The sequence below is a fragment of the Phycodurus eques genome, chromosome 1, assembly GCF_024500275.1.
Source record: "Phycodurus eques isolate BA_2022a chromosome 1, UOR_Pequ_1.1, whole genome shotgun sequence".
NCBI classification, from domain to species: Eukaryota; Metazoa; Chordata; class Actinopteri; order Syngnathiformes; family Syngnathidae; genus Phycodurus; species Phycodurus eques.
The window spans coordinates 9010314-9037621 of NC_084525.1; the positions used below are offsets into that span (position 1 = coordinate 9010314).

The window sequence follows — 27308 nt, forward strand, 5'->3', positions numbered from 1 at the left end:
GTTTTAATTTCACTCCCTCCATTTCAAAATAAATATTGGTACTTTATATACTTTTATCTCATTACTTTTTAATGATGCAATGTCCATCCATCCATCCATTTTCTGAGCCGCTTCTCCTCACTAGGGCCGCGGGCGTGTTGGAGCCTATCCCAGCTATCATCGGGCAACGACGCAATGTAAAAGACATAATCGAGAGCCAAAGTCAACCACGGTTGAGATCTTGATTCGTTGAGATCTTGAGGACAGCAGCGACAAGGAGCAACAGATTAAGAGAAGCAAGATATTACCCATCCGTGGCCTAATTTAAAGGAACTGTTGGATGTTTTGTGGCGAATAGTTTGTCTTGAACCCATGTAAAAACTACCAGCATCTGGCTGTAAAAAAAAACAAAAAAACATACAGACATACAAGTAAGGTGGATTTTTTTCATTAGCTAATTTAGCATTTTTTGTTAGTCATTTATACAATGTTACCAAAGCTACTTTTGCCTCCTCTGCACTTAATGTACCTAAACACTACTTCAACACTAAAGTAAAGCTATTTATTGAGCTCTGTTTGTATTTGTACCACTCAAACGTGAAGGGGACAAAAGCAGTACATTTGAGGGTACCGCCCAGAAGTAAATAGCAGCAAAAGCTGACTTTCCCAAACCAAATAATTCACATTTCTTATATTGTTTATCATTAGTGTGCAATACAATGGGACCATCCATCCATCCACTAGGGTCGCTGGAGCCTATCTGTCACGTGTGGGGAGTAGCTGGACCCAAGAGCAGGCGGAGGCAGATGTAAAATGATGAACAGTTTATTGAGGAAAGGTTATGGAGCTGGTCCTGGATGTGTTGGCAGGCAGCGGTGTGGACAGAACAGGTTGCTGGCTTGGTGACAGGAATGACGTGGGTTACGAACACGAGAAGACACAAGAGTTAACAAGGGAAGCGAGAAACAGTATAGCTCACTTGACATAAGGTGGGCCGTGGTACCGCCAGGAGAGGCTGCAATACTTAGGCGAGGATTTCCGGGAACAGGCAGGCTTATATACGCTGACGCTGATTGAAGACAGGTGCTGAAAACAGAGAGGGGAGGGGGGAGAGAGAGAACACAAAGCGCCCTCCCGGCTCCAATAATGGAACTGCAGGGCAGTATATGACAGTACCCCCCTCTCAACGGACGCCACTCGGCGTCCTGCCAGGCTTCCCTGGGTGAGCTCTATCCAAAAGAGTAGGATCGAGGATGAGCTTCTGGGAAATCCAAGAACGCTCCTCCGGCCCGTACCCTTCCCAGTCGACAAGGTACTGAAACCCCCTCCCCCTAGGCCTCATGTCGAGGATGCGCAACACCATGAAGGCCGGATAGTCGTCAATAACCCGGGGGGTGGAGGGGGTTCGGCCGGAGGGCTTAGGGTGCTGGTGGAGACAGGCTTCAGCAAAGAGACGTGGAATGTGGAAGCTTCAATTGGACGGAAGTGGGATTGATGATCTTGGTAATGGGGAAGGGACCAATGAAACGCAGAGTGAGTTTCCGGGACTCCGTCTGAAGTGGGAGGTCGTGAGAAGAAAGCCAGACAGATTGGCCCACCTTGTATTCGGGCGTCGGGGAGCGATCACGGTCCGCGAGCTGTTTATTGCGTGCGGTGGACCGGGTCAACGCCGCTCCGACATCTTTCCACACTGCCTTGATTCTCTGGAGATGATCCTTGACGGCGGGGACTGCCACTGCCTGCTCCTGTTCTTTGAATAATGGGGGTTGCTAACCATAACAAGCCATGAATGGGGACATACCGGTAGAAAAACTGGTAAGGGAGTTGTGGGCGTAGTCAATCCACGGGAGGAATGAGGTCCAGGAGGAGGGGTTGCGTGCGGCAACACAACGGTTTGCCCGCTCCGTCTGGCCGTTGGTCTGCGGATGATATCCTGACGACAAGCTGGCTGCTGCGCCCACCGCTTTACAGAATTCCTTCCATACCAGGGATGAGGACTGAGGACCTCTGTCAGAGACAATATCGATGGGAATACCTAAAGACATGCTGTACAGGGAGGTTAGGAGTATCAAAGGCGGATGGTAGTTTGGGGAGGGGTACGTAATGGACGGATTTGGAAAAGGGATTGACAATAGTGAGAATGATAGTTACCTTCAGAAGGAGGTAGACCGGTAACAAAGTCCAAAGCGATATGGGACCAAGGCCGGCTAGAGATAGGGTTTAGACTTCCCTCGGGCACAGACAGAGCAGCCTTGGATGAACTCCCGGGTGTCTTGAACAAGGCTGGGCCACCAGAAATGCTGCTGGATGAACTGAATGGTGCGGGTGATGCCAGGATGACAGGTGAGTTTGGAGTTGTGAGCCCACTGAAGAACGTTAGAGCGTGCGGAATCGGGTATGAACAGGCGGTTTGGAGGCCCGGTCTTGGGATCCGGGTGAGTCTTTTGGGTCTCCTGAACCACCTGTTCGATCTGTCAAGTGGCTGGTCCAACGAAGCACGAGGAAGGAAGGATGGGTTGCGTTTCATCAGGGCTGGAGGGGGGTGAGTAAAGTCGAGACAGTGCATCTGGTTTTTGGAGCCAGGACAGAAGGAGAGACTGAAATTAAACCTTCTCAAGAAGCGAGCCCAGCGAGCTTGTCGTCAAGTGTTAAGCCGTTAGGCGGAACGGAGGTAAGAGAGATTCTTGTTGTCTGTCTAAATGATGAATGGTAGTTTAGTCCCCTCCAGCCAGTGCCTCCACTCTTCCAAGGCCCATACAATGGCCAGTACCTCTCGGTTGCCGACGTCGTAGTTCCTCTCGGCAGGGGACAGACGACGGGAAAAAAAGACACAGGGGTGAAGTTTCTGGGTCGTGGGGTACCGCTGCGAGACGACAGCCCCTGCCCCCGTGTCCGAGGCGTCAACCTCGACCAAGAGGAGGGAGGGGTGAAGAATGGGCGCACTGGTGAACGGGGTCTTGAGTTGACTAAATGAGTGGTGTCTTTCTTTTCAACAAAAAAGAAGCCGGCCCCTGCTGGAGAAGAGGAAGGTCTTATGAGTCCGGAAGCCAGAGAGTCATGGATATAGTCCTCCATTGCCTTTTTCTCAGGTTGGGAAAGGTTGTAGATACGGCTGGAAGGAGAGGGCCCCCCGGCAGCACATTAATTGTGGGGGGTGGGGGGATGGTAGAGAAATGGGCAGGTCTTTGCTGAACACCGGAGAGAGATCATGGTATTCTTCAGGGACTCTGGAGAGGTCAACGGGCGTGGAAGAGGGTGGCGATCTATCAGAGAGCGGTATAGATGAGAGCAGGCAGTGTGAGTGGCAGTGAGGGCTCCATCCGGTGATGGCTAAGTGTGTCCAGTCGATGGTGGGGTTGTGTTTTTTGAGCCAGGGAATTCTGAGGACTAATGGGGTATCAGGGGAAGGGATAACAAAAAGTGAGATGTTCTCACGGTGATTACCTGAAATGAGCAAGGTGAATGGCACTGTTTGGTGGGTAACGGGGAAGATGATTCGGCCATCCAGCGCTGTGACTTTCTTTGGGGACGGAAGTAGTTGGAGAGGGATTTGGAGCTGGTGAATTATTGCTTCATGAATGAAGTTGTCATTGGCACCGGAATCTATAAGGGCAGTAATGGGGGTGTTCTGAGCAAAAACTATAATGCAAGCGGGAACGGTCATGCGAGAGAGAGAGCTTGACCGAATGGAGGTTTGGAGAAAAAACACCCAGCACAGGGAGAACATGCAAACTCCACTCAGGCGGGGCTGCGATTTGAACCCCAGTCCTCAGAACTGTGAGGCAGATGTGCTAACCAGTCGTACACCGTGCCGCCTACAATGGGACCTTTATGGTAAAATACAATCGGTATGCTAGTCCGTCTCCCATTTGTTCAGATTTCGAAAGCCCATAAATGATCCCACCCAGGGTGAAAATGACAGCAAAATAAAACCTTTATTGCATGTAATGGTAATTTTTTTAGTCATAGCCGAACCTTAATTGGCATACAAGTTTAAAAATAAAATTAAGTTTCATTAAATGTAAAAAAAACAAAGTCATAAGTCAAAGATATTTTTCAACACACAAGTTTAATTATCACAGCGTCAAAAGAAAAAACAAAATTTTGATTGCAAGTGACAGCGTTCATGCTAAAGCTGGACAAAAATATTTGTACACGGTTTGCTTCCTCCACCATCTTTTTTTATGTCTTCTCACATACTTCCTCTATCGCTGGTCTTTCTTTTGAAAAAAACAACAACAACTAAAAGTTAAATAAAATGCAAAACACATGCCCAAATTATTTTATGCCTGCTGAGGACTAGCATGATATGCTGATGTCTTGTGGTGGTCGCACCTCTTCCCAAAAATGTTGTTTGTATTCTGAATTGGAGGCATTCGACTTTACATGTTCCTCATGGCAATCCAGAATATTGTTGTTCACAACCATGCCAAATTTGAATTGTTGAAAAAAATAATTACAGGGGGTGACCGCTGAATGCTCTGAAACCACACCCCGTTCAACTGTCAACTGTCAAATACCACCACTATGACATGGAAAAATGGATACTATTTTGTCTCGCATATTTCTTATGCCGGCTCGGTTAGCACAGTTCTGAGGACCGGGGTTCAAATCCCGGCCCCGCCTGTATGGAGTGTATGTTCTCCCTGTGCCTGGGTGGTTTTTCTCCGGGCACTCCTGTTTCCTCCCACATCCCAAAAACATGCAAGGTAGGTTGATTGGAAACTAAATTGCCCTTAGGTCTGAATGCATGCGTGAATGGTTGTTTGTTTATATGTGCCCTGCGATTGGCTGGCGACCAGTTCGGGGTGTACCCCGCCTCTCGCCCGAAGATAGCTGGGAAGGCTCCAGCACGCCCGCGACCCTTGTGAGGATAAGCGGTACAGATAATGGATGGATGGATAGATATTTCTTATGCCTAAATATAAATACACGTTTGAGCCAAATATGGCAGCTTAAAGCCTCCCGGTGGAAAGAATATACTGTATCCCACCAGGTCCACGCAGGGCTTTTCCACAACGGGACAATGAGGCACTCTAAAGTGGACACGCCAGCATGAAGGCCCCTGTCCAGTTCAGACACCCTCCCACCCAATACCCTCTTCCCCTGGAACCAGTTCGCTCAGCACTGCCCCCGAACCCCTGTGATCAATGTATTTCAATTGGTAAAAAGTTCTCTCTGCACCCACACCCGCAAACACACCCCACCCTCCTCCCGCTGCCAGAATGACAAATGTATTTGTTGTGTGGCACGTAACTCTGGGAAATTAGTAGGTAAGGGGAATGGTAACTTCCGGTCAACGGGCAAACGCATAGTGATAACAATGTCAGCATCAAACTCTTCAAGCTATACTCGCTGTCTGCTGGAATTACATAAAGTTACTGTGAATGACGTATTACGTTTATAATTTCCACTATCCAAGTATCAGCGACGCTATCTACGGACCCTTATCTGATTTCATGAGCCACTCGCAGTTTCACAGTACATGCAGGTCCGTGTGTACTTAGACTTGCACGGCTAAATCTTTGAGACACTCAACTGTCAACTCAATTTTCGTTCAATTGAGCAACAAGGACACCAGTAACAGCTGTACCTAAAGATTGAGCATAAATAGGATACAAAGCCTTTATTGTCATTGTACGGTGCAGATCAAATGAAATTGGAGTTATGAAAACATGAAACACAAACAATAATAAAAAACAATGACAATGATACGAATATACTACTGGCAGGAGCAAAGTTCTCAATTGCTGTAAATGGAGCTTGATGATGGGAGCGGCTGGATCAGCCAGTCAGAGCCATGCAGCGCTGAATGAGGAGTGAGAGGGAGATGGCGAGGAAGCTTTGACCGCCGCCGACGATTGTTGCTGTGATGGTGAAATTGTCTCGGCGAATGTTAACTTTCCATCGCCTTTATAGCACCGGGTCACCGTTAAATGTGTTAAAGTCAAAAGCTGAGTTGAATCGCTGAACATAAAGGGCGGGACACTGATGTGTTGGCTGGAAGAGCTTTCCCATCGTCTTTAAAAAGTAAAAACTTTTGATGAAATTTCGACCTTGAAAAGTACCAGCATGTTATCACACAGTTAAAGATTATTTTTACATCACGGTGGACGACTGGTTAACACATCGGCCACACAGTTCTGAGGACTGGGGTTCATATCCCGCCCCCGCCTGTTTGGAGTTTGTATGTTCTCCCCGTGCCAGCGTGGATTTTCTCCAGGTACTCCTGCTTCCTGCCTCATCCCAAAAACATGCGTGGTAGGTTGATTGAAGACTCTAAATTGCCCGTAGGTGTGAATGTGAATGGTTATTGGCCTTTGCGATTGGCTGGCGACCAGTTCAGTACCCCACCTCTCGCCCGAAGAAAACTGGGCTAGGCTCCAGCACGCCCGCAACCCTAGTGGGATAAGCGGTACAGAAAATGAATGGATGGATGTCCCAGTAGCTAGAAACAAACGGACAGCGGAAACCATGCATATGGTCCGTTATCTTCAAACCTGTACTGTGTATGGTATTTAGAAACAAATCTCAGAATTCACTTTACGGTGTCTATAATGCACTCACTAAAACACAAAATAATGACATTAAATCTAAGCCTGCTTAGAGCCCATCCCTGTGGCCTCCGTGACGTTTTGTATGAGCGGAGCGCTAGATGTGTTTATCAATCCAGTGGTTGAAGGCACAGAAATAAAGCGAGGAGCAGATGTTTGCAGCTGCACACCAGATTATGGGGTGGAGCGGACAGAAGGGACTCACAGCGGGTTTTGTGTGAGCCGGGAGTTTTGGTGAGGGTTACGGGGGAGGGGGAGTATTACGGCGGGCTCGGATGGCCGTAGTGGCGGAGGTGGGGTGGGTAGTTATGACTTAAAGGAACCTCTCCTCTGAAGTATCTGCCAGCGTGCACCCAGCAAACACAATCACAAGTCTGGTTGGTTCTGCTAGCTGAACTAATGAGGGCCTGCATGTTGAGGGCATGGGCTTTGATGTTTTGGGTAGCTGCTTCCTTGTGTTTTCTCTGCCGCTCTCCTTGTCCCACATAAAAAAATGAAAGGGGAGTTGAGAAGCAGATGTTGTGAGGCTTGTATTTATGCAGCGTCCACGTTATTCATCTCTTCCCTATCCCCCCGTTTGTCCGTTACTCCTGCGCTGCAGCGTGGATCCACTGTATCTCTCTATCTTTGTATCCAGCCAAACACAGTAAATCGCCTCACTTTATACATATAATCATGATGTCAATCATTGCCGGTCACTTTTATCTCTCCCAACTTCCTCTCTGGTTGCCTCTCTCTAATTTCAGCCCAGTCTGGTTGTCATTATTGGGGCGCTGTCAATGTGTTGCTACGCATGTGTCTTGGTCTGCAGCAATGAGGGGGAGATAGGGAGAGAGAGAAATCAATTCCAGTCTGTCCACCAACCTCTGTCTGACACATGGGAGAAACAGTGACAGGAAATTCCCCGTTTCAGCAGCTCCGGGGTGAAAAGATGAAGAAGTTCAGAGCAGAAATCCAGACCCTTATCATTCCATGCCAGTCGCTGTCTCTTTTCCCCTCAATAAAAACAATACAGGCACAGTCGTCGATTTAGCCATCGGCACTGCCATTCCTCAGGAGTCGAAAGCTATTTACCCAAGTCTGTACAAACAGTACATAATTAGCATTAAATCCAGTGGCAGAAGAGGTTTTCCGCGCAGATGTCAGAGATATTAAAAATGATGCAGCCTTAAAGCCAGCCAGGTGCTGACAATAGCATTTTGGTGAACGTGCTTGACAGAGCAAAGCAGGTCATCAAGAGTACTGTGTCACAGCTCATCTGTGAATCTGCTGTGTGTGTGTGCATTATTGCCAGTACGGGCACACGGTGGACTTGTGGTTAGCACATCTGCCTCACAGAGGTTTGTGTTCGAATCTCAGCTCTGCCCCCCTCATGTGGAGTTTGCATGTTCTCCTTGTACTCGCCTGGGTTCTTTTCTGGGTGCTCCGACTTCCTCCAGCATTCCCCCAAAACATATATGTTAACTATGTTAATTGAAGACTCTAAATTGTCCATAGGTGGGAATGTGACTGACTGTGAATGGTTGTTTGTCTATATGGCAACCATTCCAGGTTTTTCTCCTAAAATCAGCTGTGTTGGGTTCCAGGTCACGATAATCTTGATTAGGATAAGCAGTACAGAAAATGGATGGATGGATATTGCCAATACCTACATCCAATCCATCAATGCATGCATGTGTTTGCTCATATGGTGCGTCACCATAGGTTACGGCCTCTCAGGAGAACGTTTCAGTGAGTTTATGAACTCTGGATAGATTATCTCCTCTGATCCAGTAGACTTTTCTCTGCTTTCCTAGTGCTTCTCTCCAGTAACAGTAAAAGTTATACTTCAGTCACCAATATCTAGCAGTCATTAAAAGCCCCTCTCACAGTATGGCTATAAAAAAAGGTCTCCAAGATCCCTGCTGCAGAGCTTTCTCTCTCGTTCACGCAGCTGCAGGCGCACATGCTCACGCCTGCAGCTCAATACTAAAGTGGGACTAAAGTGGGACCATCTCACAAGTGCAGAGTAACAAGAGCTCAATCAATATTTCTCAGCAGAGTCACAGACTTGACATCAGCATTGTTGTCACAAGAAACATCTGCAATGAAGCAATTGCTCTATTATGGAATTCATTCAAAACTGATGCGTCACCTTTCCAATCTCTGTTTGGAAGTATACCAGCTACAATGTCCTGCATGTACTCATTTATAGCTGTAAGAAAGCAAACTGATATCTAACTTGTTTTATGAAATTTTTTTTATACAATACAATATATACAAATAATGTAGCAAAGTTTAAGAGCATTAGGAGAGATCAATTTCAATCAATGTTTTCTAGCAATGAGCCCTCAGCCAATGGATTAATAATATTATTATTAATAAAAATAGATTCACAAATATACGTGCAGGGCGGCACGGTAGACGACTGGTTACCACATCTGCCTCACAGTTCTGAGGGCCCGGGTTCAAATCCGGTCTCGTCTGTGTGGAGTTTGCATGTTCTCCCCGTGCCTGCATGGGTTTTCTCTGGGTACTGCAGTTTCCTGCCACATCCCCAAAACATGCATTAATGTTAATGTAATGTTAATTGAAGAGTCTAAATTGTCCGTAGTTATGAATGTGAGTGCGAATGGTTGTTTGTTTATACTGTATGTGCCCTGCAATTGTCTGGCAACCAGTTCAGGGTGTACCCCGCCTCCTGCCTGCAGTTAGCTGGGATAGTCTCCAGCATATCCACAACCCTAGTGGGGATAAGCGGTGTAGAAAATGGATGGATTAAAATACATCAATGAGATGAGGCAGCAGGAGAGAGGAGAGCATCTAAGCACATCTTGACATGAGTCCCCTCTTCAATCTCTGACTTGGCCTTGTGACAATACTGGCAGCTACAAAAGGTAAATAGACACCAGATGATGAGGATCTCCTGAATTGTTCGGTATAGTGTTACACAAGAAGCACAACCAATTGCGTGACCTACAGCAGAGGATAAAGTACACTGTCTATACGTCAAGAAAATTGGGATGGGATGGAAGGGGATCTACTTGCACATGCTGACCCATTCTGTGACGCGACACTCCTCACACAGAACATAGCAGCACCAGTGAAACCTGCAGTTGCAGCGCTGGCTGTGGGTCTGTTTCAGTATGTTATGTCCTCGGCCGCAGCACAGCGAGCCGCAACTGTCCGTGCCGTGGCTCGTTTTGTTGCAGATGCGGCCGTGCGTGCCCAAAGAGTCTACAGCCACATCTCGCTCACAAAAGTCAGGGGACTTCTCGAAGTACACCAACTCTCTGGACAGGCTGCGACGGCGACCTCTGTTCAGGTTTCTCGTCCTCCTGCGGCCGTCGTTCCCTGTTCGGGGATTGAAAACCCCATTGTTCTTGTTCTGGGAGTTGACCAAGATGGCCGACAGGAATTTTTCCTTCAGTATTGAACCCACGAGCCGGAACTCTGGTGACACGTGCCAACAGGTCTTGAACTGGCAGCTCCCCGACGTGCCGTGACACTTGCACCTCCTCTTCATATTGTCAGCTACTATCTGTGGGTGGAAAGATGAAAAATGATGAATAATGATAGCAGATCAGAAACATAGTGTTATCCCTTCATAATGAAAACAGTTCATAGATATGCATTTGTATTGAGAAACCCCGTCCCATACCATCCATCCATCCATTTTCTGAGCCGCTTCTCCTCACTAGGGTCGCGGGCGTGTTGGAGCCTATCCCAGCTATCTTCGGGCAGGAGGCGGGGTACACCCTGAACTGGTTGCCAGCCAATCGCAGGGCACATACAAACAAACAGCATTCGCACTCACATTCACACCTACGGGCAATTTAGAGTTCCCAATTAATGCATGTTTTTGGGATGTGGGAGGAAACCGGAGTGCCCGGAGAAAACCCACACAGGCACGGGGAGAACATGCAAACTCCACACAGGCGGGATCGGGAATTGAACCCCGCTCCTCAGAACTGTGAGGCTGACGCTCTAACCAGTCGGCCACCGTGCCGCCCCATACCATCCATTTCTTTTTAAATAATATATCCTTTTGCAAGACCATTTTGTTTGAAAATGCCCAGAATACCCTTATTCAAACTATTTTAGTTGGTCTTTTTCGTCTGGTAGCTAAAACGGCCAGATTTCTCATGAATATTTGACATGTAACTAAGCTTTGCTCTGATTGGATTGCTGTTATTGTAAATTTAAATATGGAAAACAGCTTTGCTCTTCCTCAGCGCCCAAGCGTTCATAGCGACCTCGCATTTGGATGATTTGATGTGGGTTCTTACTACTATTGTGAAGCAGAATTCCCAAAGCGTTGGATTGTTCGCCAACTAATAGGGAATGTGAGGGGAAATGACAGTTGGTGACTCACAACCCCACAGATGTTATGCATAAAACAGTGGAAAAAATTGAATTTTGATGGCGTGGGAAAAGAGTCAAACACAGAAATATAAAATGAAAACACTCGCACTGACCATGGAGCAGACGCTTTGAATGAACTAACCCTGACAAACAGTCAGCCTGAATGACTGCAGCTGCTGATGTCATTCCCTAGGCCACGCCCTTTAAAGGCACACATCAACAAAAGAATGTAGTACAGTTTGTGTCTGTGACACTTTATAAACCATTTTTTTACATTCCCCTTTTATTATGCTTTATAGATTTTACGATGCAGTTTTTTTATTATTTAAAACCATTGCAAAAATAATTTATTTTTTGGGGCAGCTGGAACAGATGAATGGCTTTTTAATTCAATGGGGAGAATGTAGCTGATATGAATTAACTGTTTAGCACACCCGCCTCAAAGTTCTGAGGTCGTGGGTTTTAATCCGGGCATTGGCTTTCCTGTGTAATGTTGGCATGTTCTCACAGTGCCTGCGTGGATTTTCTTCGAGTACTCCGGTTTCCTCCCACATTCCAAAAACATGCATGGTAGGTTAACTGAAGAATCAAAATTGTCCTAAGGTGTGAATGTGAGTGTGAATGGCTGTTTGTTGTTGTGTGCCCTGCGATTGGCTGGCGACCAGTTCAGGGTGTACCCTACCTCTCACCCAAAGTTGTCTGGGATAGGCACCAGCACACCCGTGATCCTAGTGAGGACAAGAGCTTGATCACAGAAAGGAGTAAATTCTCTGTATTCTCTGTAAGTCTCTGTACGACTGTACTATTTTCCAGCTAATGAAATCAGCATGTATATCAGCTTCCACTCATCTGGGAAAACTTTCTATTTGTTCGAATTCTTGATTGTTCATTCAAGAGAGCATTTTGGATGCAGGAGCTTGAATCAGAATCCGTTTTAGTTCAGCTCAAAGGTGTTTGTTGGTATTGAGGTCCAGAATGTCATCATTGTCCACACCAAAACACTCCAGCCATTCACTTATGGACCTTGCACTGGGTCACTGTCTTGCTGTATTAGAAAAGTGCCTTCTAAAATGTTTTCCGACACAGTTGGAAGTGTACCCAAAATGTCATGAGGCCTCCTGGTATAACTATATCGTGAAACCTTAGCCATCCATCCATGTTCAATACAGCGTATCATGTTCAGGGTCATAGCAGATGCTTAAGCATATCCCTGATGACTTCGGGCAAGCAGTGGACTTTATTTTGGACTGGTCATTGGCACATTGAGTGAAAATTGAGCCATCAGCTTTGTGAACCTCGACACTACCATTGGCCCACCAAAAACGGACTGATTATACCCTGGTCTGAAGCTAGTCAATCATAGGGTGGTCGTAAATGGGGAATTAATGCCTTGACAGCAAATCTGCTATGTGAACCACTCCACCTAGCCTTGAGTGATTAATGAACTAATTAGAATGTGTGCCTCAAAACGTTTGTCCATACTGGCCACTCATGTGTCTGAGTAGCCTCTGCAACTTTTGCACAATCGACATTGTCCCAGATTATCGCACTACTAGTCACTTTAAACCGCATCGATTTCTTGAAGTCTCGGTAGCCCTTTGCACAATGGTCATTGCACCGGACTATTGTTGTATTAGTCATTCAAACTGCTCCAATTGCTAGAGGACTCTGCCTCTTTTTGCACAATTGTCAAAAAAAAAAAAAAAAAAAAAAAAGTGCTGGCATTACCACATTACTAGCAACCTTTTATTGCTCAGTGACTGTTTTTGGTTTTTTTCCCCCCCAATGTCTTTATGTCTCAAAGATATTCTCTGTCAGTTGACTGTTATCCTACTAGAGCGGCTCCAACTACCGGAGACAAATTCCTGGTGTGTTTTTGACATACTTGGCAAATAAAGATGATTCTGATTCTGATCTAAAGACCAAACCTACATTAAGAACATTGTGTGCTCACCTGTCGTCCCACCCACCTGTCGTCCCACTCGGTTGTTATGTATCCTCATACGAGCGTGGATGTCTCTTGGAGATCCCCGCGAGTCGAGCCACTCCCTGGAAAAACGCTCCCCAAAACGCAAGTCGTGGTTGCAGCCCCTCCACTCCCAAGTCTCCTGCATGGAGCTCAGCTCATCCGGAAAAGGCTTGAACCGAGCAGAGAAGTGGGCAGAGTGTAGTGCGGCGGGTAGGTCGCCACGCTGACCTGCAGGTAGCGAGCCCACATTGATTCCCAGGCCACCCTTCTTCAGCGTCTGCAGTTGCAGCTGTGTGAGCTTCAATCGGAGCTTGTCATCGTCCTGGCGACGCTTGTCCCCACAGCCACACCTCCCCAGCTTCCCCATGCTGCAGGCCGAGGCCACAGAGTGCGCCACACCCGCCGCTAACAAGGCCAGCGAAAAGGCACTCTCACGAAAACCTTATGGAAACAGATACAGTTCACAACGTAAGACATGGCCAATCACAAGGCAACAACTGTGGTGCCTTGAGATATGATACGATTGACCCGAATTATGACTTTTTCAAGACACGGGCTGTTGTTTTTCTGCTTTGACTTTGAGAAATTTGAGAAACAAGTCCCAATCAATTAAGTAATGAACTCAACTGAACTCACTTCACAACAAGAAGCAGTTTGGCAGATAGCGCCATATTCTTCCAGACGCCTAACTCTTTTTTTGTTTACATGCCTGGCTTTTATCTACACACAATCTCCCGTCCAGATTTATGATACACCCAACATGCATAACCTGGGTTTGTATACAACCACCAAACAAGCGTGACTCATTGACGTCTGAGGCTGGCTGTCAATTATGGGGAAGGGAGTTTTCCTGAGACATGTGAATGGCATAGATAACCTATTTGAAAAACATAGCACTTTAAATATGAACACACCTTACGTAGCGATACGTGGTGTTGTCGCTAGTGGGACGTGCGCACCGCTGAGGTTGTTGCGCTGCTCCATCTAACACATTAACTTTGAAAGAGAGCATTTGTGGGGGGGGGGGGGGGGGGGGGTTTATTCTGTATGAAATAAATCCAATAAAGTAATTTTATCAGATATTTGGAGGTCCATGTTTGAAGCATGTTTGGCGGGCCATCGATTAAAAAAAAGGAGTTGTGCCTGTGCCAACCTTGCCCAACAGACTGAGCAAGCCACTTAGACATAGAAGCAAATTCAAACCAATTATTCAATATATGACTCACCATTGCGCCATTATGACGAGTAGTTGTTGATGTATTAAAGAATTCCAATACACCAACAGCATGTTTGAAGCAGAAAAGCTCCTCGCAGGTGAAAGAGCGTCCGCTGGCATCAATATTTTTCGACAATTAGTATAATATACTGAGCTGACATTTCCATATCGGCGTAATGTGGTCGGGACACATTACGGCCGTAGGACAGTCAGTGAGCGTCGGTAAGCATAGATGATCATTCTGGGCCAGGTGTGTCCTGCACTGTTAGCACAAATTCAGCCGTCATCGGCTTGTCATTAAGTGAATCAAAACGTGCAATAGGATGTTTCACCTTCACACGCCGTTGAACTTATGCAGCCTCTGGAGTGAGGAAGAGGAAAGGTGCTTACACATTGTGAGTTTAAAACAACCACATAACTTGGCCTTAAAGTCTGCTAGCTTAATGCTAACACATAAGGGGAAATGCCATAGACGAGCTAACAAATAGTATCTATGTGGCTTGTGTTATGGACACAAAGGTGCAACAACACAGGTAGAGAGACAATGAAACAATACTCACAGCATATATTAGTTATCCTCTGCAAAAAAACGACTCATTTTATTGCAGCTTACTGAGTCCCTTATAATATTTGAGAAACTCTTTTTCGCTTGTGTCTTCATGCCTGCTGCTTTGGCCAAGTGACACACTCCAGCAAGAGCTGAAATTAATGAATTTAATTTGATTCTTTACATTCAATTGAATTGTTTTTTCCTATATAAAGTACAATATTATAGAGTGCTATTTTCTCAATTTAAAAATGTTTTTTGGGGGGGAGACTGGAACAGATTAATGGCATTTCCATTCCTTTCAATGGAGAAAGATGAATTGATATACAGTGGGTACGGAAAGTATTCAGACCCCCTGAAAATGTTCACTCTTTTTTATATTGCAGCCACTTTCTAAAATCATTTAAGTTATTTTTTTTCCCTCATTAATGTACACAGAGTACCCCATATTGACAGGGGAAAAAAACTTAATTGTTTAAATTTTTGCAGATTTATTCAAGAAAAACTGAGATAATGACGAAAAAAATTAACTTAAATTATTTTAACAAATGGCTGCAATATAACAAAGAGTGAAAAATTAATTAATTCATTCATCTCATATCGCTCGGTACCACTGTATAAATATGCACAAAACAACCTCTACTCTCATTTTTATATTGGGCTGCCATGGGAGATTGGTTAAGAATGCAGCCTGTGTCCACTGTACTAATGTGCTCCCACCGACGGGTGCTTGCAGTGCCCACTACTCTGATCGATAAAAAAGCAAATTGTTAGTACAGTATTTTTGTATCCCCTAACAGAGGTGGAAAAAGTACTCACACTCTGTACTTTGGTTGAAGTATAAATATTTGTCTTAAAAAAAAAAAGAATGGTAAAGGTAGAAGTACTGATGTCTTCTATTTTGTGCTTTCTTCATTTGCAGAGGTTGAAAAAAGTAACAAACCTATTTTGACACCCCCCCCCCCCCTCTCCCCTCCACACACACACACATCAAATTAGATGCCTGGGGCAACTACCCCCTCGGTCTCCCCGCTCTGTACGCTACTGCTTGCAATAAACGGGCGTTCACTGTCAATCCATTTCAGAGCTGGATTCTGATCATGGTAAAAAAAAAAAGTGGATCAACTTGTCATAATTCGGAAGCTACAAATCAAAATATATTCCCAATTTTTTCATCTCTGCATATTGTAAGAAAATAATAAATATGATTATTATTATTATTTATTAAAATAATAAAAGATCCAGATTCTCAATCTGATTCCGGACCACCATGGGAAGCGATTTTTTAAAATGATTATTATTTTTAAGTATGGTACTTTTTGAGTCTCTCACCTCTGTTTAGGATGTTGCTATGGTGCAGCAGCTTGCCGAGTGTCTCCAAAGACGAGCAGTTCCACCGCTGGTCCCGCAGCTGGTGCTGACACTCGTGGATGGCCACCTGGATGCCCTGCAGAGCGGAGGCCGTCACGTCGGGTCGACGCACGCACATCCTCATCTGGCGCTTACTGAGGCCGGCCAGGCGCAGGCACACGGAGTTCGGGGTTAGCACCGGATCTCCTGCCACCTTCAGGCTGAGGATGTCATTACACAGCACCCTGCAAGGCACACAGGCACATACTGTATCCCGTGAATGTGCAAATCCACCGTGTGAGGTGATAATGCGGCGTCTAAGAATATATTCAGAAATGTATAAAATCATTCTCCACCAAGTTTTTTATGTCATAGATTAGATAGATAGATAGATAGATAGATAGATAGATAGATAGATAGATAGATAGATAGATAGATAGATAGATAGATAGATAGATAGATAGATAGATAGATAGATAGATAGATAGATAGATAGATAGTTCACACAAAAATGTGTGTGGCGTTAATAATTGAAAATGAAACTGAAAGGCAAAGGCAATCAAAAACTTGAAACATTTTGGAACGTCATATTGCACTGAAAAATCTGTAAATGTGTCTGCAAGACGACAGCTTTGATCTAATTTGCATAGGGCGTGTAGAATAGCTCTCAAGTGCACTTACGTTATCGCAGGTAGTAATATTGCGGCCGCCAAAATCGGGCACCGATCCAAGCGGAGTTTGTTTGGTAGTTCCATTTTCTGTCGCGCCGTGACATTAAATCACTGATGAAGTTGTCCCGTGTTTATAAAGACAATTGATTGTTTTAGGAGACGGTGATTTATTATCAATGCAGCGGCGCCAAACGACAGGAACGCGAAGGCAGAGAGAAGAGGAGCTGAAGCACACTGGAGCAGGAGGACGCCTAAGAAGAAGAGGAGGAGGAAGGTTGCGTTGGGGGGGGGGGGGGGTGAAGAGGAGGCCCCACAGGCTGCTGTTTCCAAAATATTGGCCACTATTGAAGTTAGATTGTCAGATTATTATGTCAGAACATGCTCTGTAAAAGAACATTTTGGAGGCATGAGACAACACTCACAGTACTCCGGATCCAAGTGGGTAAAAATAAATAAATAAGAATCCTGTCGCCAACACAACAATTTCAGACTGTCCAACTTGCATTTTTGGATATGAAACGCTTACCACTGTACTGAACGGAACAACATGGGGAGGGGAAAAAAATGAAAATTATGAGCTGTAAAATAGAAATGTCAGACCCAATAGCTTGAATAAGTTCAAGTTGTGTTTGCGTGAAAAGGAACAATAGGGGTTCAAATTGGTATTATTGGCCCCGAGCACAATCATTTATGTCAGTCCAGCTTGCATTTCTCGGTCGGTGGCGCAGGGTGACTATAGATATCAAAATAAAACAATTTACTGACCAGGAAAACAACAGCTCCATTCAGTCCAACTTACATTTTAGGATATGAAGGAATAATATGTTTTAACCCCTGCTCAAAGTCTTTCAATCGTTTGTATTTTGAAATATGACAAAGTAAAACATTAACATGCATTATACACAGCAGCTTGTGTCAGTTCTCAACGGTTACGGCACGCTCCATTTTTTTAAAATTGTATTGGAATTTAATTTGAATTTTGATGTCGCATTTTTTTCACATTTCAGTTTATTGTTGCATTTTGAAAACGTCTTGGTGCCGCGGGAAACAGAGCCTTTCGTAAAGTATACCATTTACGGTCATTTGCATTACTTGGAGTAAGGTTTCGCAGTTTCTCATTTTGAATTACAGTTGAGCAAAACTTCATGGGTTGCAATAAAAAGCAACATTTTAAAGCATATGTTAACTTCCATTACTAAAACTTGATCAGCAGTTTTAGTCATCCCATCTTTTCTTTTCTCACAGTGCGATGATGATGATGCGTCCGTGCGTTACGGTTTCCCCCCACTCTTACGCACGAGCACCGCTTCCAAAGTAATTAAAATCTATAACACTAAAACACCCTGCAACAATGGATGTGGATATACTATGTCCGTGAAAGAGTGAAGAAGAGCCATTGATGGATGTGGAATTAAGGAGAAGGGGAGGGATGGTGGGGGAAGCTGTCACTGTACGAGGGAGGCAACAGCAGCAGGCAGGCGGCTCCTCACAGACAATACCCCCCACCCCTTACCACCACCACCACCACCACCACCTCCAAGCACCTCCATCAGAGCGACAACTTCACTTTGTCATCCCAAAGTCTTTATCTCACAGAATGCATACATTAGGGGAATAATGTAGTTCGGCGCAGGCATTAGCGATTCATTCAAATCTGACTGAATGCACGGATTTAATGGGCTTTAAATGCGTTTTATGCCGATTTAAAAACGAACAGGTGTCTATGTAACGAGCCAGTTGGCCTGAGTGGTGACGAGGGTGAGAGCGCTTTAAACTAAGCAAACGTTTCTCAATCACGACGCACATATTCAAGTTCTATGCGAATCTAGAGTGGGGAGGGGGGGGGGGGGCAGGGTTGACGCTGGGAATGCACAACTTTCATAACATTAAGTTAACACCCCCACCACCACCACCCCAAGAACACGGCTTGCAAGTGACACCAATTCATCTAATCTCCTTCCATTCCCTAAGCTGCAGCAATGAAAAGTGCATTAGCATTCTGCCTTGGCGTGTATATCTAAGTGGCTTAAAAAGTGATTTGAAGTTGATTTGTATATAAAAGGCTCCCCCCCCTTTATCCGGATTGGAGCTAATCTGCTCGGTGTCGCATGACTGCTTCAGGAAGCCCCGTTTGGGCACCTTCATATATAGGACCGCGCTATAAATGTAGGCTGGCTGTCGTCAAAGCCTCTTTACAAAAGCCCACTTCCCTTTTACTGTCATCGCAGAGATTATGCTACCGCTGCAGCACTAATATGGAAGTATGCAAATTGGCAGATAAGTGTCTCTCTCTCACACACACACGCGCACACATGCACGCGCCCTATATGAAGAAATTTGGGGACATGGACATGACTGAAGAAATGCATCGAGGGCGGTCTGCTGGCCAGATGTTGGAATGACTTGCCCCTCTTTATTTATTTCAAACGTGATTGCAGTCGGGGAAGAAAGTTCAACGCGCAAGCAGGTTGCACGCGCGCAAAAATCCTTTGCAACAGAATCACACAATGCAGGGTTGGGGGAATTAGAGTAAAACCGGCCCAAAACGAGAGCGAGGGAGAGAGAGAGAGCGTCTATAAATGTTTCAGCGAGGAGACGATGCGGTAAGGGAGTTGACGAATCCAACCACTCGGGTTTAAAGGGGCATTTCTTTTTCTCCCAAGGCTCACATTGCGCTGAATGACTGCATGTTCAGTGACAGAAGCTCGGGAGAACCGGAGCAGCATCTGCAGCAGAACATCACCGTTTCTTGCAAGTCCTCGTGGAACAGAAGGCAAAATATTCCAGCGTGGATTGGATGACGCCCGTGAGATTCCGCAAATGAGATGCGCAACTCAACGGATTGCCCCCCTCCCCACCCCACCAGCCCCCTCCTCATCTGTCTTTTCTGCACAGTTGTGTTTCCTTATTCATTGTGCGCCCTATGAAGAGCATTAACTATCCCTCCCTCCAATCCTATTGAATAGGCTTCGAGGAAGAGAGAGAAAAAACACAGAGGGAGATGTGAGCAGCAAATCCCTTTTTTATTCCCCCTCGTAGCACTCAATAAGAGAAGAATGTGTTGCCTATCTGCTGTCACCGCCGAGGGGATCAAGCCTGCGGGACTGTCCCACGCGTTCCACGCACCGCGCAGAGCATCACTCAGAGGGACACAGTGAGGAGGAGTGCAGCATCCTCCTCGCATGCGTGCAGGACTTTTCAACATCATCCTGCAACCTGTCGACATCCTCTCGCGCAATCAAGTCCATTCATTAAACTGGTGAGTGTGCAACCAGAACGACAAGATCTGTTTAATGTTGCATTCTTGTATGCAAAGTGTTCAAGTGACGAACTCATTTTCAAGTGCAATTTTCCAAAGGTGAGCGAGGGCGCAATGAGGAGTTTGGCGCTTCTGCTGGGCGTGAAAGCCGCGTGCATCCTGCTGGTGTCGTCGCTCTCCGGCACCGGGGCCGTCAACAACAGTGGCCGGTGGTGGTGAGTGCAAGTACCCCATAGCTCTGTGCGTGGAGATTTAAAAAAAAAAAAAAAAAAAAAAAAATTAAATAAATAAAAATGTAACGGTGGTCTGAGCAGGGGAAGACCCAGAGCTGTAGCGTGCAACAGTTTGATTGCGCGTTCCAAGTAATGTGTTCGTTTTGGCACCGACCACCAAATTCAACCGCACGAGCATGTCTGTTTCCAAACTCATCTATGGGAGTGATCTCTGAACTTTAATGTTCACTGAATTTATTGACGCTCGAGCTTAATTGCATTCATATACTAATATTGCCATTCCTCCCTCACATTTTGACGTTCAAAAAATTGTCAAAGGATGAATAAATCGAATGGAAATTTATTTAATTGTCGAATAGAATCCCACAAGACTTGTCATCCAGGCTAATCAAATAAACGCCCGTCTGTCTGAAAATACACAACATTTGGACACGATAGACACATTACATTGTTTGAGGTTAAGTTTCAGTTTTCTTTGCAGTGAAATTTTTATGTGCTTGTTTAAATGTCTATTAATTGTGGTTTGTGCAGTTTTTGGACAACAGATTTAAACCATTTTGGATGTGTCCTTGCTTTTTTTATGCACAAAAACAAAGGTCCTAGAATCAATAAAATGACAGCTGACATTCCAGAAACATATGAGGCTTCAAAACAATACTTTTTTTCTTTTGTTTTTTAAAATAATGCTATTCAGGCTGTGCTCTCAGCTGGTCTGGATGAAAGTTTGCAACTCATTATTTAAACTGAAAAAAAAGAATGACCCTGTAATGATGTAAGTGACTCAAAATAAAAAGGCAAACCATGAATAAAATGTATTTTATGTATATGTATGTGTATATGTATATGTATTACACTAAGAATATTGTGTGAATATAAAATATTGAGTCACTAACATTAATATTTAGAATTTATGGCAGTACATGAGAGTATAGTGCACATTTTCCAATTCCACAGAGCATGCAAATCTTAAGTATTATCTGAGGTAAAGTATTGGGACTCCAGGCCTTGACACCCTGCTGTTCTCCACAAGGACCTGAAGAGCAAAATTCACAACAGTTGTTTGATCCACGAATGGACCCAAAAAAAAACATGTCCTGGTTCAGTTTGAATTGGTATTTAAAAAGTCATCTTCGTCTTGCTGCTCACATTTTTGACGTCTTGAGACCAAGACGACGCCTATCAATTGATCAAACAGGAGGTCAGAGGCAAGTGGCCACTGAGCTTAGAGTGTCATCAGCAGGTTGCAACAGAGAGACTGCAAGTCACCGAAGTGGGCTTAAGCATCCTTGGAAATATTCATTGGGGACACGGTCACTTTACCTGCTACAAGGATATTAATTAATGCTGTTTCATGATACATCACGTGCGCTGTTTATTACTTCATTCCCCCCGAAGGATGGCCAGTCTGGTTCTTGATTTGACTTGTCCTTATCCCTTCGCTAGGGGCATTGTCAACGTGGCCTCCTCATCCAACCTTCTCACCAACTCCAAAAATGTGCAGTTGGTCTTGGACCCGAGCCTGGCCCTACTGAGTCGTCGGCAGCGTCGACTGATTAGGCAGAATCCTGGCATCTTGCACGCCATCACGGCTGGACTTCACACAGCCATAAAAGAATGCAAGTGGCAGTTCCGTAACCGCCGCTGGAACTGCCCGACCACCCACAACCCGGCAATATTTGGCAAAATTGTCAACCGTGGTAAGTCTCTCTTCTCTGTCTCTCTGGGGGATCTTTGGAAGAGTTTGAGGAGGATGAAACAGAATCCCTTGTTCATATTAGAATTGCCTTTTCATGAAATATTTCACTGATGAAAGGGATTTGGATGGGAGCACGGTGACCATTGGGTAGCACTGTTGTCTCACAGCGAGGTTTCTGGGTTTGAATCTCAATTCAGGCCTTTCTGTGTCGAGTTTGTGTGTTTTCCAAGTGTTTTTTTTTTTCTCTTTATGTCCTATATTTAGTCGATGATTGACAGGTGATCTGTGCAGTGTGCCTAAAGTCAACTAGGGCATCAATGAATTCATTAAACCTGGATTCTGATGCAAAGTCTTGCTGTTGTTTCCTTCAGGTTGCAGAGAGACAGCCTTTGTGTTCGCTATCACCAGCGCGGGGGTGACTCATGCGGTTGCTCGCTCCTGTTCAGAAGGGGCCATTGAATCGTGCACGTGCGATTATCGGCGCAGAGGTCCCGGGGGGCCAGACTGGCACTGGGGGGGGTGCAGTGACAACGTGGACTTCGGCAGGATGTTCAGCCGTGAATTTGTGGACTCCAGTGAGAGAGGCCGAGATCTGCGCTACCTCACCAACCTGCACAATAACGAGGCCGGCAGAATGGTAGGGCTCCACGCAGAAATGGGCAAAGTTATTTTTGTGGTGGGGGTCCCTGCCAATTGTGACTTTGGTGTCCTCTCGTTGCAGACGGTGTCCTCCGAGATGCGTCAGGAGTGCAAGTGTCACGGGATGTCAGGCTCCTGCACTGTTCGGACGTGTTGGATGCGCCTCCCAAGCTTTCGTGCTGTGGGAGACTTCCTCAAGGACCGCTTTGACGGTGCATCCCGAGTCGTTTACGCCAACAAGGGCAGCAATCGCGCATCACACCGAGCAGACCCTCGCCACCTGGAACCGGAAAACCCGGCTCACAAACCACCCTCTGCCATGGATCTGGTCTATTTTGAGAAATCGCCAAACTTCTGCTCTTACAATGGTAAAACTGGCACTTTGGGAACTTCGGGTAGAACTTGCAACAGCTCTTCTCCAGGCCTGGATGGCTGCGAGCTGCTCTGCTGCGGACGGGGGTTTAAGACCCGAGCCGAGAGTTTCACGGAGCGATGCAACTGCACGTTCCACTGGTGCTGTCACGTCAGCTGCCTGAACTGCACCAGTACTCGAACGATACACCAGTGTCTATGATCATGGGGGCAGGAGGGATGATTAGTTATTAGGCCTGTGAGAAGCACAATTTGTTAGAAATGAAATAGCTGGCAGAGAAAGTCACAAATACTGTATACAGGTGGTTGCTGGGGGTAAACTGACAGGGAACTTTATCACCCCAAAAATTCAATCAATGAACAAAAGCACAAATGTACAAACAGGGTATAAAAGGAACATATGTGCTTGCTCCTTACTTTTAATGCTCAGACGTTTTCAGATAAAAGCATGGGGATGTATAGTAAATCAGTCAAAACCCCGACAGTGCTTCACATGTTTTCATGAACTCGTAAAGGGTTGTGATAAGTGTTATTTCTTTTGCAAATGTTTCACTTTTTTCATTTCAATCATGGCCTCCTGGTTGGAGCCCAACTTAAAATTCCCCTACTTCATTTAGGTTTCATTTAGAGCAGCAGCTACACCTCAACCCTGATCTGAACAGCGCAACATGCTCGGAATGCTGAATGATTGGGACTGGTAGGTGCCTTGGAAAACAGAAACTTATGGAGGCAAAGTTATTCGAATGTTTGATGGTTACAACGCTACTAAAGAATGTAATTGGACCGAGCTGAAGAAATGAAAATAAATGTGACTGCAAAATCTCACCATTTTTAAACTGATTTCCAAATAGACAGTAAATTGAAACGGAGCAGATTAAAACCACAACGACTGAGAATACTAGGTGTTCTATTTTGAAGGATTAAACCAACATCATACTGTGCATCAGCTAAGAGAACCAAAATGCTGTAAATAACAAAATATATGAATATATTTATAATGAATTCATTGCTGAATGATGTATGCACCTGTTAATGCTGAAGAAAATGTCATTAATTTCACTGTCCCTGTTTTGTAATGTTATGATTACCTTCTGGAGTAATGTAGTTGTAGAACTTTTACAAGGAACATAAGAGTACCACTTGCTGTGTTTTGCCATGCACTGAATACACGCGTGTTTTTATCAGTGTAAATATAAAAATATTTATTGTAAGGGTTTTTAATACTGAGATAGTAAGATGGAAGAATTGATGCTCCTTAGGGAATACAAGTGATGTAGGTGGCAGTTTTTGTATTGTATGATAGAACAATAAAGTCTATATTTTTCAATTAAGTCTGAAATGTGTCTATATTATGTTTTGGTGTTTTTGTTTTGTTTTGTTAAGCTTCAACCAAGTGAGCATATAAATCTGTCCCTGGGTGTCCTCATCTTAATCCTATTAGCAGCAGCAAAGCTCACAAAACATCCTTGCATCTGTGCTTTCCACTGAACAACGCCCAGCTTATACAGCCACATATACCTTAACCACATACCGCACGGCATTGAAATTCATATTTTTTGCTTCATTTTCAGGCAGAAATCAAAATAATAATGACGGTGCAAAGCAACAGTTCCCGCCAACCCTTGGCAAGGCGATTAACCTCATGACTTTGGAAAGTGCAGTACTTTCTCCTTCACAGTTAGGGAGAAGCTACAGGGTCACCATGCATAGTAGAGGCTATGTCACCAGGGCAGCGAATGCGCAGCCGGGCCACAGATGAACAAGTGGTTGTTTTGTGAATAAGCAGCATAAATTGAGTGGATGTATCTCAACAGGTGGGAGCAGCAAACAAAATAGATATGAGATATTTAGTTCTCCTACTTGTATAAATCTTTGATGCTCAAGGTGGAAACAAAAGATGGGCCGGGGGGGGGGGGGGGGGGATTTAAGAAAGAAGGGAGAAGGCAGAGTTCAAATGGCAAGCATGAGAGTGAGGTGGGGCAGTTGGAGAGTGAGAGAGTGGAGGAGGGTGCGTGGGGAAGGAGGGGTGGCACTGGGGCGATGCCTGTGGGAGTGCTGAGGAGTCAGTGATAATTAGCTCAATTAGTGACAAAGGCAGTGTAATAAATACCGACTTAGTGTCTGGGTCCCTGCTGGCCTCTCCGTGCGCAGCCTGCGATGTGGCCCTGGACTGATGGACAATTCATTAAACTGACAAAATACCCCACCGTCCAGGCGTGACGCAGCGAGTTAGCACCCTACAGGCCCGGCTCATTGTTCTAATTGTCTGGGCTGGAGTCACTTTGTGGCCGCCTCCTACTTCACCCACCCCGCCTTTACACTCCAGCCTTCAGAAAACCAATGAAGTTAATGCCCCTACCTTAGTGTGTAAGTAGGTGATCGGCAGGTTTAGGGAAAAAAAACCAGTGAGAGTTCCTCGGGGTGGGGGAGGCGGTGGGATTAGCGAATGGAGGTTGCCTGGGAGTGCTGGGAGCAGCTCCGATCGGAATGTAGAAGAGATGAGTCCAGAAGCTCGGATGTGGGACAAAGCGAGAGTTAATAAGGAAAGATTGAAGGGACTGGCGACAATGGGCCGCCACCCGAGTCGAGATGAAATTGCTTCCGAGGATTATTGAGAGATGGTGTGAGCGTTGTTGTCTTTTTTGTGCGTGTGTGTAGGTGTGTGTGTGTGCGTGTGTGTGTGGTTGGGCATTTGTGTGTTTGTGCTGCAGTATGTATACAGAGTCAGGGGGAGAGCTGGATTGATGGCTGGCCCTCTGGTTGGGGAGCAGGGGACCAGCGGAGGCTAACCGGCTGTTCCCACAGTCTGTTCTACTGCAGCCACCTTTGACACACGGGCCTGCCAGGCGGCGAGCAGGCAGTCGTGGTGAGAAGGCCAGCGTCCAAAACAACAGAACTGTCACTGGACGACCAGAGGGGAACTGAGAGTGCGAGGAGGGAAAACAAATGAAGACATTTTCCCAAAATTGATGCTTTTGGTTTGTAATCAACCATGAAAATAAGTGGGACAGTATTACCAGGAGATGACAGAGTCCCATCCACTGAGTGTGACATTTTTATATCTATAGGTGTTTATGATTCAGACTTGAGAAGTTAAATCACAGCTGATGATACAGCACAGCAGTTTCACATTAAAATTTCTCCCTGAATCAAAGAAGACTGTTTGCCTTTTGGATGGAGCGGCTTAATTGAGATCATTCCGAATTTGATTTGGGTTGCCACACTGAACAGTCGGCTGCTCGCCACACACCGTAGATGTGAAGGGAAGTGTGGGCAGAACGTATAGGAACTGGTCCAATTAACGATGGTAGTGTTGTGATTGAAACACTCAACGCCCAAGTATTCATGGGGGAATTGTCTGGAGCCATTAAATGAGAAAAAAGATAAATGGATGGATGGACGGATGGATAAATCAAAGGTTGGGTGGATAGGTGGATGGATAGATACAGTATATAAATAATAGATAGATAAAACACATCCGCCTCACAGTTCAGAGATTGTGGGTTCAAATCCAGGCTACGGCCTTCCTGTGTGGCGTTTGCATATTCTCTCCATGCCCGCGTGGGTTTTCTCTGCGTACTCCACTTTCCTCCCACATTCCAAAAACATGCGTGGTGGGTTAATTGAAGACTGAAATTGAAAAACGCTTTACTTGGATGGCAGCATGTGTTTCTCCAAAACCTGTATGTACCTTTCACCATAAATGGTGCCTTCACAGATGTGCAAGTTACCCATGCCATGGACACTAACACATCCCCATACCATCATAGATGCTAGCCTTTCAACGTTTTGCTAATGACAGTCCAGATTGTCACAAAGTCCATGATTTCCCAAAATTTTAAATGTGGACTCATTAGATCATAGCAAACTTTTCCACTTTGCATCAGTCCTTACCAGAGGTGCTCGGGCCCATAGAACCAGGCGGCGTTTCTGGGTCTTGTTGATACACAGTATGGCTTTCACTTTGCATGGTAGAGTTGTAACTTGCTTTTGTAGATATTGCGACAAACTGTGTTAACTGACAATGGTTTTCTGAAGTGTTCCTGAGTTATCCCAATTATAGTTTGAGAAACGTTGTTCTTAAACTGTTGGACTATTTGCTTATACAGTTGTTCATAAAGTGGTTAACCTCTCAACATCCTTGTTTATGAACAACTTCGCCTTTCGGGGATACTCCTTTGAGACCCAATCATGAGAGTCACGTGTTTCTAATTAACCTGATCACCTGTGGAACATTCAAAAAGGTACCGGTAAGTGTTTTTTGAGCATTCCTCAAATTTCCCAGTATTTTCTTGCTCCTGTTCCAGCGTTTGTCGAACATGTTGCAGCCATCACATTCAAAAGGAGAGACTATTTGCAACAAAAAAAAACAATAACATTCATCAGTTTGAACATTAAATATCTTGTCTTTGTAGTGTATTCAAATGAATATAGGTTGAAAAGGATTTGCAATTCATTGTCTTCTGTTTTTATTTATGT

The 27308-nt window shown here is 45.2% G+C and overlaps 2 protein-coding genes across 3 annotated transcripts; one reads left to right on the forward strand and one right to left on the reverse strand.

Moving 5' to 3' along the window:
* Positions 1–9552: 9552 nt before the first annotated feature.
* wnt10b (wingless-type MMTV integration site family, member 10b) lies at positions 9553–16714 on the reverse strand. The gene is made up of 5 exons (XM_061676055.1): positions 16641–16714; positions 15942–16204; positions 13094–13287; positions 12848–13015; positions 9553–10053 (listed from the first exon to the last, which is right to left on the reverse strand). Exons 1-5 carry the CDS (start codon positions 16712–16714, stop codon positions 9553–9555), a joined length of 1200 nt encoding a protein of 399 aa, XP_061532039.1.
* Positions 16715–19759: 3045 nt separating this feature from the next.
* Positions 19760–23031, forward strand: wnt1 (wingless-type MMTV integration site family, member 1). Of its 2 annotated transcripts, none has more exons than XM_061676188.1 (5): positions 19760–19918; positions 19998–20104; positions 21566–21819; positions 22190–22455; positions 22540–23031. In XM_061676188.1, exons 2-5 carry the CDS (start codon positions 20004–20006, stop codon positions 23029–23031), a joined length of 1113 nt encoding a protein of 370 aa, XP_061532172.1. In that variant the 5' UTR covers positions 19760–19918; positions 19998–20003. The 2 variants fall into 2 exon arrangements, with proteins under 2 accessions (XP_061532172.1, XP_061532268.1); XM_061676284.1 differs by having other exon boundaries at positions 19760–19872; positions 19955–20104.
* Positions 23032–27308: the final 4277 nt, after the last annotated feature.

Coding starts and splice junctions, on each gene's coding strand:
- wnt1 (XM_061676188.1), top strand. CDS start 20,004: ATGAGGAGTTTGGCGCTTCTGCTGGGCGTGAAAGCCGCGTGCATCCTG. Junction 20,105..21,565: donor AACAACAGTGGCCGGTGGTG/GTGAGTGCAAGT, acceptor TCCCTTCGCTAG/GGGCATTGTCAACGTGGCCT. Junction 22,456..22,539: donor ATAACGAGGCCGGCAGAATG/GTAGGGCTCCAC, acceptor CTCTCGTTGCAG/ACGGTGTCCTCCGAGATGCG.
- wnt10b (XM_061676055.1), bottom strand. CDS start 16,714: ATGGAACTACCAAACAAACTCCGCTTGGATCGGTGCCCGATTTTGGCG. Junction 16,205..16,640: donor ATATTACTACCTGCGATAAC/GTAAGTGCACTT, acceptor TGTGCCTTGCAG/GGTGCTGTGTAATGACATCC. Junction 13,288..15,941: donor TAGCAACATCCTAAACAGAG/GTGAGAGACTCA, acceptor TGTTTCCATAAG/GTTTTCGTGAGAGTGCCTTT.